General features: G+C 35.0%; 1 protein-coding gene across 1 annotated transcript in view; it reads right to left on the bottom strand.

Moving 5' to 3' along the window:
• The window catches only part of PTPRQ (protein tyrosine phosphatase receptor type Q), a 254,741-nt gene that overhangs the window by 201,775 nt on the left and 37,467 nt on the right, over positions 1 to 15,499 (bottom strand). The window contains exons 16-17 of the mRNA XM_089921589.1: positions 1,516 to 1,681; positions 208 to 468 (exon numbers count right to left, since the gene is read on the bottom strand). Coding sequence (XP_089777715.1) covers positions 208 to 468; positions 1,516 to 1,681 — 427 coding nt within the window. The remainder of the gene's footprint in view (positions 1 to 207; positions 469 to 1,515; positions 1,682 to 15,499) is intronic.

Raw genomic sequence — 15,499 nt, 5'->3', positions numbered from 1 at the left:
TGTGCCAGATACTATGTTATCCAATTTACATCTTACATATCTCAAAAATCCTCAGAATATCCCAGTAAAATGAGTATTTTTACCCTCTGAACTATCCTATAGACTGTAAAATTTCAAATTTCAAAAAATGCATTGAAATTTTATCTTGAACAGTATAATATGCAATACAAATGTAAATTTTTTAAATATCAAAAAGAATTTGTATACCTGCAACAACTCTGATAAATGTGCCAGATCCTTCAACATTGCCGCTCATTCTATGTACTGTGATGTTATATATTCTACCAGGAGTCAGATCTGTAACTGTGTGCTCAGTCATCATTTCCCAAATAAGATATTCTTTAGCAAATGTTCCGTTTGATATATAAATCTTGTAATGAGTGAAGTTGGTCTCTGTTGGATTCCACATTAAATTTGCAGAAGAAGTATTCACAGCTTTCAACGTTAAGCCACATATCCTGGATGGTTCTATTGAAAAGGTAAATATATGTAAATAAAAACTGCACACATATATGTAAAAATAAAGCAAACATAAATAGTATAATTTAAACATCTACATAATAATCCTTGAATTTATTCATGTACAATATAATGTCTTACATGTTCAGCTCTGCAAATAGAGAAATAGGCTATTATATATACAAGAGTTTTATTTTAAGTGACACATTAACATCCTCCCTAGTTCCCAAATATCTTTCCTTAATCAATCATGAGTCACTTCCAATAGTCATTCCTTTAGAATTGTGCCTCCTGAGTGCTTGTAACCAGAAGTATCCTTATATGATACAGTTATAGGTTCATTAGCTACCACCTAGCAGATAGCTAGATGTTGGCTGAAGATGAAACAGAATAAGTTAAGAGAGGGTGTGAGGGCCAGAAGTAAGGGCATTTTCAAATGTGGTTCTTTCAGCTACATCAAAGTTTTCAGCATGCCTATATCCCTGCATTTTTAATCCATTCATCAGGTGAAGTAATATTGTTTCTTGCAGTATCATTTAGTTTCCACCGAGAGGGGATCCTGTAAACATCATAAACTTTCACAAGACTTGTTGGTGACAAATACTATTACTCCACCCCACTCCAAAACATTATGAAACTGATTTACAATGAATTTACAACCATCAGGGAAGAAAAAATAGAAGTTCTCTGCTTATCAAACCCCCACCTCAATAGAAAATGAATTGCATTTATATCATTATGACATGGTATATATAATGTGTGTATATGTATACATATATTCCATATATGTGACATACATGATATGTATGTACATACATATATATACATGTTTGCTTCAGATTAGAAAAAAAACTCTATGTAGTTCCCAATACATTTAGACAAAGACTTTTTTAAGTTCACATATATCTTGAGAGTTCTCTTAATCATATTATGATCATCATTATTCCTTAATTATCAAGCTTTATGTTTAAAAATAGCTTTAATTATGCTGGACCAAAATACTTTCAGTTCTTATAAAACTATAAAACAAAAATTTTATTTATGACATTTCCTTACTTGTAGCCACTTTTTTCATTACAGATATGCTGTAATCTTTGCCTCTGACTGTCTTCACATAGAACAGATATTCCATACCCGGAGTCAAATTCTTTACTTTGGCTTTGTTGCTATAAACAATTACTTTAAATAGTTTTTCCTTTCTAGATGTCATACAATAGGATATCTAGAGAAAGAGAGAGAGAAATTCATGTTTTTCATGATTTAAAAATGATTTGTCACAAACTCGATACCAGTCACATCACATAGATTAATACTGCAAGGCAGAATTTGTGATCTGTCCTATCTTCACCAAGAAGTAATGTGGAGCTAGTTGAGGCTGAATAACTTAGTGAAGTTCACATAGTAATAAGTACAGTGGACTAACATAGTTTACATACTAAAAGACCAATGGTCTCCAAGTATTTCCAAATTTCACATATTTATATATATATACACATGATTTATTTGTACATATGCATAATATAATAAATATGAATGGGACTTTACCTGTTAGTCACTTGAAAACAAAAACAGTTTTGTAAAATTTCAGGCATGCCCACTCCCCCAACTCCACATAAGCAGAAGACTAGAGGAAGTGAAAGCAGATATCACTGAAGTTCCTAGACTCTGACCTTGTGGAGAACACCATGGCTTTCTCCTGGCTGACTAAGCGATTGGAAAGAGGGTGCTTCTGCCCACAAACTGCACTCCAGCTAAATGAGGAAGGCCCCGTGTGCATCACTATCATAAATGGAGGGGCCTGCTGGAGAGAATGACACATTCCAGCTGGAAGGAGACCTTTGGCTCATGTATCTGGTTGATCAGAGAAAAAGGAAATTGGGAAGAGCTGAGGAGCATTCTGCATACCCACTTTTGCCCCGACAAAGATGCCACAGTCTCCCATGGGTCAAGCATGACCAGAGAGAGTGATCAGGCTTGAACCATCTTACCAGTGCCCCACCCAAGAAGGCTGGCCCTTGTGCAAACACACCCAAGGAGCAAAAAGTAGTGGGATACAATGCCAGTGGAAAGAGCTGACAGTAGTTGGAAAAGACTAAGCTAGAGCTGGTCTGTCATTTCAAGGGTAGTGGGATAACCCCAGGCCCCTCCAGAGAACTCACACATATGCCTCAGGAGAGAGCCAGTATTTGGAGGGCTGCTAAACAGATGTCATTGGAAGCCAACCAGTGTTAGTCAAGGGAGTAGTAAAAAAACAACAACAAAAAACTAGCAAGAGAGAAAACAGCAAAAATAAACACCTGGAACAGAGGAGGCACTTTAATTTTCTGTTGAATGAATGAATGGTGTCACATTCCATCTTTCGTTATAACCATCTTTCATTATAGCCAATTATTCATTAAAGCTTTGAGAATTGGCATTGCCTTTAGAAATTTTCAGTGAACTGATCTGATAGTTCCAATACCTTGGGGATTTTTTAAGTCATTAAAAGCTACTTACAACAATTTTTACTCTTCTTTACTCCATATTTCATGTTGTAAAAGATACATCTAAATGAAAGTAATCACATTAATTTCATAATTTAAATTACACTATGCTTTAAAAAACACTTGTCATGTGGTAAGAGTCAGAGAAACAAATTTCCTAGGCAAAAATGTTTATCACTGTCTTGTGGGAAGAGTGTTTTGTTACTGAAGGAAGATAATCATGAGGTCTAGAAGCATATCACTGCTTATTGATTTATAAGGTGTCACTGGCGATTACCTTGCTTGTCTGGCATATGGGAGGATAGGAATAGTGAATAGAATGCTGAGAACTTCTAGTATGAAATGGTAGGGAAAAGTACCGTGTAGCAGAGGAAGAATATAATCTTAATGAAGTGCTAAATTCAGACATACAAAGAATCATAGTAAGGCATTCATGAAGGGTTAAAAGAAAAAGAAATTGACTGCAGTGACCTCATGATAAAATGATGTAAATTTTTAAAAATAAATTTGTCAAATAGAAATTTGTTTCCCCAACTATGTGGACTTCATACATCTAATAGAAATCAATTGAAGAAAACATAATTTGTGCTTTACTTCTACTTTTAAAGCACAGTTTGAAACCTGGGATGATTAATTTTAAATGATTAGGAAAATGATCCCAATTATGCAAGTACACTTTGCTAAGCAACCAGGATACTGTTGCTTAATTCATTAAAATTTAACAAATAATTTAATTGGTTGAGAAAGACTAGAATAATCATTAGTGATATAATATAGTTAATAAACAATCTGAATCTGAAAGATTAATGTGATTTCTTAAAATAAGTTTTACTTAAGAAATACATAAATTACAGTCTCTGAAAAAAAATGTGTTCATATAAAAATAGTAAAAACAAAATTCTAGGGGTATATATTTTATCTGACAACAAATAAATTTATGGCCTCGGTTAACCCCAAGGAAAGATCATCTTTTTAGGCACTTGTCTTGAAATATAAGAATTAGGACAAACAGATAAGGGTAAAAAATGTGGATCTTTTACAATTAACATTATAAGTGCCTAGAATTTTCTCTAGAGAATACCTACACTAAAACAGGAATGAATTAAATCATTCTAGAAAGACTAGAATTTTTCATGAATCATTTATTATTCAAGATGCCCCTATCATTGAATGACATTTACAAATGACAAATAGAACGCTCTCTCCTGACTGTGAACTTGCTTGTGTAGAATATCCTCTCCTCTTTTCCGTGAGTCTGAACACTACCCTTTCCTAAAAGTTCACCTCAAGTTCTACCCTTTGCTGGTAACTATATTCAGTATTGATATCCTCCCTCCATAATCACCCCAATTATATATGGGAACACTGTTATGCAAAGTTTTATTTATTTACCAAATACTGGGCTGGACAAAAAGTTCGTTCCATAATATCTTATGGAAAAACCAGAAAGAACTTTTTGGCCAACCCAATATTTATTGAGCATCTATTACAGGGAAAGCATTATTATTGGTACTAGGTATTTTATGGTAAACAAGACAGGTAAGGCTTCTGATTATAGGGAACTTACATTCTAGTGGTGACGCCAAACAACAAGCTACTCAATATTAACAAATGAATGAGATAACTCAGCTACATCACAGAGTGAATAGAAAGAGTGATTTTATTTAGATTAGGTAATCAAGGAAGGAGATGAGAATATAAAACAGAATGTTGCTCACCATTTAATTCTACAAGGATTAAGTCATTAGCCACTGCAGTTGCTGAGGTACAATACACCCTGAAAGGAATCTGGGATGTAAAACAGAATGAGGCACTCTGTGCTTTGGAAACACAGACCCCTCAGAAAGTTAGATGTATATCTCAGGAAGAATTTTAATGAACCCAGATTCTTACATTTTCCCATACACAGAAAAGCACTAAAATCATTATCTGTGTCTTGTGACTAACAGTAACCTTTTACTGAGATGTATGCTTCACTACACGTATTTCTTAGCCCCAAACCATATATGTACTGGCTTCTCCCCTACCTCCGCAGAGCACTTCCCTCGACCTACTTGAGAGGCTGTTTCCTAGGCTACAGTCCTCATTAAATTCCCTGAATAAAACTGAAAGTCACAGCTCTTACAATGTGCATTTTTCTTTTAGTTGACTAGATGATTCTTGAGCTGAGAACCCAATGATTGGAAAAAGTCGATCCAAACTGGCGGCAAGATATCCATGCAAAGTGAATGTCAAGCACAAAAACCCTGCCAACGGGGAAGTGCTTGCCATGCTAAAGGAACAGAAAGAGAGCCCAATATGGTAGCAACATGGTAACCAAGCAGGCAGCATAATTAGATGAAGATCCAATCAGGTTAGCTCTTGGAGACCATGGCAAGGAGTTTAGACTTCATTTGAGGGCAATGGAAATCTAATGGAGGTTGTTAAACCAATAAGAGATACTATGTTTTTAACAGTGCTCTCTCGCTCGCTGTTTCTTTCTCCCTCTTTCTGGCTGTTGTGTGTGCAAAGTAGATTATATGGAAATCAAGAATGGAAACAGAGAAACCAGTTAGGAGGTGAGAGGCTACCGTCTGTCACATAGGCTGCTGGTCTCCATAAGAAATAAGAGTAACTAGGACAAGGGTGGTGTAGTGGAGATGAAGAGAACTGGACACATTAATGATCCATTTCAGAGGTAGAAATGACAGAACCAGGTGATGGATTGAGGAATGAAGGAATGGGAAGAATCAAAGATAACTGAGCAAGTGATTTCAGGACAGCATCCTTTCCTGAGATAGGAGACATTGGTAGGAGCTGTGGTGGAGTCACAAAGGACAGGGAGAGCCTTGAGCCATGGTAAGGAATCTTTCAAGCACAAGAATGACATTTTATTTACTTTTAAGAAAGAGCACTCTGATGGCTGTGTGGCAAGGGAGAGGGTAAGGAGGGATTCACATCAAAATTAACCTTCCTTCAACCTAAATGTCCATCGACAGATGAATAAAGAAGATATGATACATGTACACAATGGAACATTACTCAGCCATAAAAAAGAATGAAATAATGCCATTTGCAGCAACATGGATGGACCTATTATATTAAGTGAAGTCAGAGAAAGACAAATATCATATGATATTGCTTATAGGTAGAATCTAAAAAAAATGATACAAATGAACTCATATACAAAACAGAAATATGCCCACAGACATAGAAAACAAATTTATGGTTACCAAAGGGGAAAGGGTGGGGAGGAATAAATTAGGAGTTTGGGATTAACATATGCACACTACTATATATAAAATAGATAACCAACAAGGACCTATCATATAGCACAGGGAACTATACTCAGTATTTTTTAATAACTTGTAAGGAAGAAGAATCTGAAAAGGAATACATATATGCATGTATAACTGAATCACTTTGCTAAACACCTGAAACTACTGCAACACTGTAAATCAACCATACTTCAATAAAAAAATAAACAAATTAATTTTAAAAAATTTTTAAACACTAAGCTTCCTTGATTGTGAAATATGAACTGTGAAAACTAAAAAAAAGAAAACTAATAATCATTCAGTCATCAAAATATTTACTGACTTCTGCTATATGTCAGATACTGGTCTCAATAATGTAAAAAATGGTGACCAAAGCAGATAAAAAAAGCCCAGTCCTCACAGAATTTGCATGCCAGAACACTTGCCAAACACATGATCTAACTGAATACCCTAAACAATTCTACAGAATAACAATAATCTTCATTGACAGATGAGGAAACAGGACCAAAGAGGATCAAAATTTGCCCAAGGTCTCACAACAGAGGTGAAGTTAGGATTCAAAGCAAGGAATTCCAGGGCCTTAATCCTTCAATTGCACCATACTGCCTACCACACCTTATAAAATCACAGGAAACTGAACACAGGCATGTATATCAAAGTTGCATCAAATTAGTGTTTTCATTTTCTTTGGATAAATATCCAGGAGAGAAATGGTAGATCATATGAGAGTTCTATTTTTCATTTTTTGAGGAATTTCCATACCATTTTCCATAGTGGCTGCACCAATTTACATCCCCACCAACAGTGCACAAGGGTTCCCTTTTCTCCACATCCTCATCAACACCTGTTATTTCTCTTTCTGATAGCCATTCTGACAAGTATGAGGTGGTATCTAACTGTGGTTTTGATTTGCATTTCCCTGATGATTAGTGATGCTAAGCATCTTTTCATGTGCCTTTTGGCCATCTGTATGTCTTCCTTGGAAAAATGCCTAAACAGGTCCTCTGTCCATGTTCTAAATGGATTGTTTTTTAGATATTGAGTTGTGTGAGTTATTAACATATTTTGGATATTAACCCCTTAGCAGATATATCATTTCAAATATCTTCTTCCATTCCATAGGCTGCCTTTCCATTTTGTTGATGGTTTCCTTTGCTGTGCAAACATTTTTTAGTTTGATGTTGTCCCATTTGTTTATTTTTGCTTTTGTTTTCCCTGCATGAGGAGACAGATCCAAAAAAATATTGCTAAGACCAGTGTCAAAGGGCACACTATGTTTCTTTTCTGGAATTCTTATAGTTTCAGGTCTTACATTTAAGTTTTTAATCCATTGTGAGTTTTTCTTTGAATATAGTATAAAAAAGTGGGACAGTTTCACTCTTTAGCATGTAGCTGTCCAATTTTCCCAACACCATTTATTGAATAGACTGTCTGTTCACCATTGTGTATTCTTGGCTCCTCTGCTGTAAATTAATTGACCATATAAATGAGGGTTGGATCCTTTATTTCTTTCCATTGATCTGTGTTAGTTTTTGTGCCAGAACCATACAATTTTGACTACTATAGCTTTGTAGTATAGTTTGAAATCAGAGAGCATACAACTTCCAACTTTTTCATTCTTTCTTAATACAGCTTTGGCTATTCATGGTCTTTTGTGGTTCTTTCTTTCTCTCTTGTGGTTCTTTCATGCCACTGGTATTTTGACAGGCATTGCACTGAATCTATAGATTGCTTTGGGTGGTATGAACATTTTAACAATATAAATTCTTATCTATGAAAATGATATACCCTTCCATTTATTTGTGTCATTTTCATTTTCTTTCATCAGTGTCTTATAGTTTTCAGCACACAAGTCTTTTGCCTCCTTGGTTAAATTTATTCCTCAGTATGTATTTTAATCTTTCTGATACAACTATAAATAAAATTTTCTTAAATTCTCTTTCTGAGAGATCAGTATTAGTGTATAAGAATACCACAGATTTATGTATATTAATTTTGTATCCTGCAACTTTACTGAATTCATTTATTAATTCTAATAGTTTTTTGGTGGAATCATTAGGCTTTTCTATATATAATATCATGTCATCAGCAAGGAGTGACAGTTTTACTTCTTTTCCAGTCTGGATGCCTTTAATTTTGTTTATGTGTCTGATTTCTGTGGCTAGGACTTTCAATATTATGTTGAATAAAAGTGGTGAGAGTGGGCATCCTTGACTTGTTCCTGATCTTAGAGGAAATGCTTTCAGCTTTTCACTGTTGAGTATAATGTTAGCTGTGGGATTGTCAAATATGACCTTTATTATGTGAAGTTCAGTTCTCTCTATACGCACTTTGTTGAGTTTTTGTCATAAATGGATGTTGAATTTTGTCAAATGGTTTTTCTGCATCTACTGAGATGATCATACAATTTTTATCCTTCATTTTGTTATTGTGATGTATCACACTGATTGATTTGTGGATGTTGAACCACCTTGCATCACTGGGATACAGACCCACTTGATTATGGTGTATGATCCTTTTAATGTATTGTTCAATTCAGTTTGCTAATATCCTGTTGAGGATTTTTGCATCTCTGTTCATCAGTGACAATGGCCTGTAATTTTCTTTTCTTGTAGTGTCTTTATCTGATTTTGGTATCTGGGTAATGCTGGCCTCCTAGAATGAGTTTGGAAGTATTCCTTCGTCTCCAGTTTTTTTGGAATAGTTTGGATAAAGTAGGTGTTAACTTTTCTTTAAGTGTTTGGTAGAATTCACTGTGAAGCAGTCTGGTTCAGGACTTTTGTTTGTTGGGAATTTTCTTATTACTGACTCAATTTCATTACTCATAATCAGTCTGTTCATATTTTCTATTTCTTCCTGATTTGGTCTTGGAAGATTCTGTGTTTCTGGGAATTTATCCATTTCTTCTAGGTTATTCAATTTGTTGATATATACAGTTGTTCATATTAATCTCATGATCCTCTATTTCTGTGTGGTTGATTGTAACTCTCCTCTTTCTTTGACTTCTGATTTTATTTATTTGGCCCTCTCTCTTTTTTTTCTTGATGAATGTAACTAAAGGTTTATCAAGTTCCTTTATCTTTTCAGTGAACCAGTTCTTAGTATCACTGACCTTTTCTATTGTTTTTTTGGTCTCTATTTCACTTATTTCTGCTCTGATCTTTATTACTTCCTTCCTTCTACTAATTCTGGGTTTTGTTCTTCTTTTTCTAGCTCCTTTAGGTATAAAGTTAGATTGTTTGAGATTTTTCCTGTTTCGTGATGTAGGCCTGTATTGCTATAAACATTCCTCTTAAAACTGCTTTTTACTGAGTCCCATAGATTTTGCAATGTTGTATTTCCATTACCATTTGTTTCCAGGTATTTTTAACTTTCCTCTTTGATTTTTTCATTGACCCACTGGTTGTTTAGTAGCATGTTACTTGACCTCCAGGTGTTTGTGTTTTTTCCAGTTTTCATCTTGTAACTGGCTTCTAGTTGTGTACTACTATGGTCAGAAAAGATGCTTGATGTGATCTGGATCTTCTTAAATTTACTGACACTTGCCTTGTGGCCTAACATGTGATCTATCCTGGCGAATGTTCCTGTGTGAAAAGAATGTGTATTCTGTTCTTCTGGAGTAAAATGTTCTATAAAGACTTATCTATTAAGTCCATCTGGTCTAATGTGTACTTAAAGGTCAACATTCCCTTACTGATTTTCCATCTGGATGATCTGTTCATTGACCTAAGTGGGGTGTTAAAGTCCCCTACTATTATTGTATGACTATCAATATCTCCCTTTATGTCTGTTAATATTTATGTATTTAGGTGCTCCTATACTGGCTGCAAAGGTATTTACAAATGTTATATCGTCTTCTTGGATTGATCCCTTGATCAATATGTAATGTCCTTAATTGCTCCATTACAGTATTTGTTTTAAAGTCTATTCTGTCTGATATAAGCATTGCTACCCCAGAATTCTTTTCATTTTATTTGCATGGAATATCTTTTTCCATCTCCTTACTTTCAGTCTGTGTGTGTCTTTAGATCTGAAGTGAGTCTCTTGTGGGCAGTATATACTTGAAGTGAGTCTCTTGTGGGCAGTATATACTTGGATCTTGTTTTTTTTTTTTTAACCATTCAGCCACCCTTTGTCTTTTGATTGGAGCATTTAGCACATTTACATTTAAATTAATTATTGATAGAAATATACTTACTACCATTTTCTAAATAGTTTTATGGTTGTTTTTGTAAATTATTTTTGGTTTCTTTCTTCTTGTCTTGTTCTCTTCCCTTGTGATTTGTTGAATTTATTTAGTGTTATGTTTGTATTGCTTTCTTTTCATTTTATGTGTATCTGTTACAGATTTTCAGTTTGTGGTTAGCACAATGTTCATACATAACAACTTATGCATATAACAGTCTATTTTAACAGGCTGAATGGATACAAAAACAAGACCCGTATATATGCCTTCTACAAGAGACCCACTTCAGACCTAGGGACGCATACAGACTGAAACTGAGGGATGGAAAAAGATATTCCATGCAAATGGAAATCAAAAGAAAGCTAGAGTAGCAATTCTCATATCAGACAAAATAAACTTTAAAATAAAGACTATTACAAAAGACAAAGAAAGACACTACAAAATGATCAAGGGATCAAATCAAGAAGAAGATATAATATTTGTAAATATTTATGCACCCAACATAGGAGCACCTCAATACATAAGGCAAATGCTAACAGCCACTGAAGGGGAAATCGACAGTAACACACAATAGTAGGGGACTTTTTAACACCCCACTTTTACCAATGGACAGATATCCAAAATTAAAATAAATAAGGAAACACAAGCTTTAAATGACACATTAAACAAGATGGACTTAATTGATATATATAGGACATTCCAACCAAAAACAACAGAATACACTTCCTTCTCAAATGCTCATGGAACATTCTCCAGGATAGATCATACCTTGGGTCACAAATCAATCCTTGGTAAATTTAAGAAAACTGAAATTGTATCAAGTATCTTTTCCCACCACAATGCTATGAGACTAGATATCAATTACAGGAAAAAAAAATCTGTAAAAAATACAAACACATGGAGGCTAAATAATACACCACTAAATAACCAAGAGATCACTGACGAAATCAAAGAGGAAATCAAAAAATACCTAGAAACAAATGACAATGAAAACATGACAAACCAAAACCTATGGGATGCAGCAAAAGCAGTTCTAAGAAGGAAGTTTATAGCAATACAATCCTACCTTAAGAAACAAGCAACATCTCAAATACACAACCTAACCTTACACCTAACGCAATCAGAGAAAGAAGAACAAACAAAAACCAAAGCTAGCAGAAGGAAAGAAATCATAAAGATCAGATCAGAAATAAATGAAAAAGAAATGAAGGAAACGACAGCAGAGATCAATAAAACTAAAAGCTGGTACTTTGAGAAGATAAACAAAATTGATAAACCATTAGCTAGACTCATCAAGAAAAAAAGGGAGAAGACTCAAATCAAGAGAATTAGAGATGAAAAAGAAGTAACAACTGACACTGCAGAAATACAAAGGATCATGAGAGATTACTACAAGCAACTTTATGCCAATAAAATGAACAACCTGAAAGAAATGGACAAATTCTTAGAAAAGCACAACCTTCTGAGACTGAACCAGGAAGAAATAGAAAGTGTATCAACAGACCAATCACAAGGACTGAAACTGAAACTGTGATTAAAAATCTTCCAACAAACAAAAGCCCAGGAACAGATGGCTTCACAGGTGAATTCTATCAAACATTTAGAGAAGAGCTAACACCCATCCTTCTCAAATGCTTCCAAAATATAGCAGAGAGAAGAACACTTCCAAGCTATTTCTATGAGGCCACCATCACCCTGATATCAAAACCAGACAAAGCTGTCATAAAAACAGAAAACTACACGTCAACACCACTGATGAACAGAGATGCAAAAATCCTCAGCAAAATACTAGCAAACAGAATCCAACAGCACATTAAAATGATCATACACCATGATCAAGTGGGATTTATCCCAGATATGCAAGGATTCTTCAATATATGCAAATCAATCAATGTGAAAAACCATACTAACAAATTGAAGGAGAAAAACCATATGATCATCTCAATAGATGCAGAAAAAGCTTTCGACAAAATTCAACACCCATTTATGACAAAAACCCTCCAGAAAGTAGGCATAGAGGGAAATTACCTCAACAGAATAAAGGCCATACATGACAAACCCACAGCCAACATGCTTCTTAATGGTGAAAAACTGAAACCATTTCCACTAAGATCAGGAATGAGACAAGGTTGCTCCCTCTCACCACTATTAATCAACACAGTTTTGGAACTTTTAGCCACAGCAATCAGAGACGAAAAAGAAATAAAAGAAATCCAAATCAGAAAAAAAAAAAGTAAAACTGTCACTAACACTTTTAAAAGTGTCACATGACACTATACGTAGAGAATCCTAAAGATGCTACCAGAAAACTACTAGGGCTAATCAATGAATTATGTAAAGTACCAGGATACAAAATTTAATGCACAGAAATGGCTTGCATTCCTATGCACTAATAACAAAAAATCTGAAAGAGAAATTAAGGAAATACTCCCATTTACCATGGCAACAAAAAGAATAAAATACCTAGGAATAAACCTACCTAAGGAGACAAAAGACCTGTATGCAGAAAACATAACACACTGATGAAAGAAATTAAAGATGATACAAACAGATGGAGAGATATACCATGTTCTTGGATTGGAAGAATCAACATTGTGAAAATGACTCTACTACTCAAAGCAATCGACAGATACAACGCAATCCCTATCAAACTACCAATGGCATTTTTCACAGAACTAGAACAAAACATTTCACAATTTGTATGGAAACACAAAGACCCCGAATAGCCAAAGCAATCTTGAGAAAGAAAAACGGAGCTGGAGGAATCAGGCTCCCTGACTTTAGACTATACTACAAAGCAACAGTAATCAAGACAGTATGGTACTGGCACAAAAACAGAAATACAGATCAATAGAACAGGATAGAAAGCCCAGAGATAAACCCACGCACATATAGTCACCTTATCTTTGATAAAGGAGGCAAGCATACAATGGAGAAAAGACAGCCTCTTCAGTAAATGGTGCTGGGAAAACTGGACAGCTACATGTAAAAGAATGCAATTAGAACTCTAACACCATAAACAGAAATAAACTCAAAATGGATTAAAGACCTAAATGTAAGGCCAGACACTATAAAACTCTTGGAGGAAAACATAGGCAGAACACTATGACATGCATTACAGCAAGATCCTTTTTGACCCACCTCCTAGAGAAATGGAAATAAAAACAAAAATAAACAAATGGGACCTAATGAAACTTAAAAGCTTTTGCACAGCAAAGGAAACCATAAACCTTTCTCCCTCAGAATGGGAGAAAATATTTGCAAATGAAGTAACTGACAAAGGATTAATCTCCAAAATTTACAAGCAGCCCATGCAGCTCAATATCAAGAAAACAAACAACCTAATCCAAAAATGGGCAGAAGACCTACATAAGAAGGTCTTTAAAAAAAAAAAAAAAAGTCTATTTTAAGTTGATGGTTACTTAAGTTTAGAGCACCCTAAAAGCACATTTTATTACTTCCCCCAACAAGCACTTTACGCTTTTAACATAATTTTTTACATCTTTTTATTTTGTTTATTGCTTGACTAAGTATTTAGATATATTTTACTTCTTTTGTCATTAAACTTTCATAGTAGTTTTTACAGGTGGTTGATACACTACCTTTACTACACGTTTGCCTTTACCAGTGGAATTTTTTTCATAATATTCTTGTGTCTAGTTATGGCCTTTTCTTTTATGTTTAAAGAACTCCATTTAACAGTTCTTGTAAGGCTGCTTTAGTAGTGATGAATTTCTTTAGCTTTTGCTTGTCTGGGATAGTTTTTATCTCTCCTTAAATTCTGATTTATAACCTTGCTGAGTAAAGCATTCATGGTTGTAAGTTTTTTCCTTTCAGCACACTGAATGTGTCATGCCAGTCCCTTTTGGCCTGTAAAGTTTCTGCTAAAAAAATTCAGCTCAAAAGAGGGCTCCCTTGTATGTAACTACCTGTTTTCCTCTTGCTGCTTTTAAATTTCTCTCTTTAACTTTTGACATTTTAATTATAATGTGTCTTAGTGTGGACCTCTTTGGGTTCATCTTGTTTCAGTCTGTGCTTCCTGGACTTGGATGTTTGTTTCCTTTATCATGTTAAAATTTTTTTCAGCCATTATTTCTTCAAATAGGTCTACTAGAACTTTCTTTCTTTCTCCTACTGGGACCCCTTAAAATGTAAATATTGGTATGCTTGGTGTTATCCCAGAGGTTCCTTAAACTATCCTCATTTTTTAAAATTCTTTTCATGTTCTGATCGGGTGATTTCCACTACCCTGTCTTCCAGGTGCTGATCCATTCTTCTGTATCCTCTAATGTGCTGTTGATGCCCTCTAACATCTTTATTGGAGTATAATTGCTTTACAATGGTGTGTTAGTTTCTGCTTTATAACAAAATGAATCAGCTGTACATATACATCTATCCCCATATCTCCTTCCTCTTGCGTCTCCCTTCCACCCTCCCTATCCCACCCCTCTAGGTGGTCACAAAGCACTGAGCTGATCTCCCTGTGCTACGTGGCTGCTTCCCACTAGCTATCTATTTTACATTTGGTGGTATAGGTAAGTCCATGCCACTCTCTCACTTTGTCCCATCTTACCCTTCCCCCTTCCCACGTCCTCAAGTCCATTCTCTAGTAGGTCTGCATCTTTATTCCCAACTTGCTCCTAGGTTCTTCATTACCTTTTTTTTTTTTTTTAGATTCCATATATATGTGTTAGCATATGGTAGTTGTTTTTCTCTTTCTGACTCACTTCACTCTGTAGGACAGACTCTAGGTCCATCCACCTCACTACCAATAACTCAATTTCGTTTCTTTTTATGGCTGAGTAATATTCCATTGTATATATGTGCCACATCTTCTTTATGTATTCAACTGTCAATGGACACTTAGGTTGCTTCCATGTCCTGGCTATTGTAAATAGAGCTGCAGTGAACATTGTGGTACATGACTCTTTTTGAATTATGGTTTTCTCAGGGTATATGTTCAGTAGTGGGATTGCTGGGTCGTACGGTAGTTCTATTTTTAGTTTTTTCAGCAACCTCCATACTGTTCTCCATAGTGGCTTATCAATTTACATTCCCACCAACAGTGCAAGAGGGTTCCCTTTTCTCCACACCCTCTCCAGCATTGTTTGTAG

This window comes from Delphinapterus leucas, chromosome 11 (assembly GCF_059928025.1).
Source record: "Delphinapterus leucas isolate spDelLeu-1000000601 "Yukka" chromosome 11, BTC_Dleu_Yukka2, whole genome shotgun sequence".
NCBI classification, from domain to species: Eukaryota; Metazoa; Chordata; class Mammalia; order Artiodactyla; family Monodontidae; genus Delphinapterus; species Delphinapterus leucas.
The sequence above is the reverse complement of the archived record's forward strand: the minus strand, read 5'-3'. Positions and strand labels throughout refer to the sequence as shown.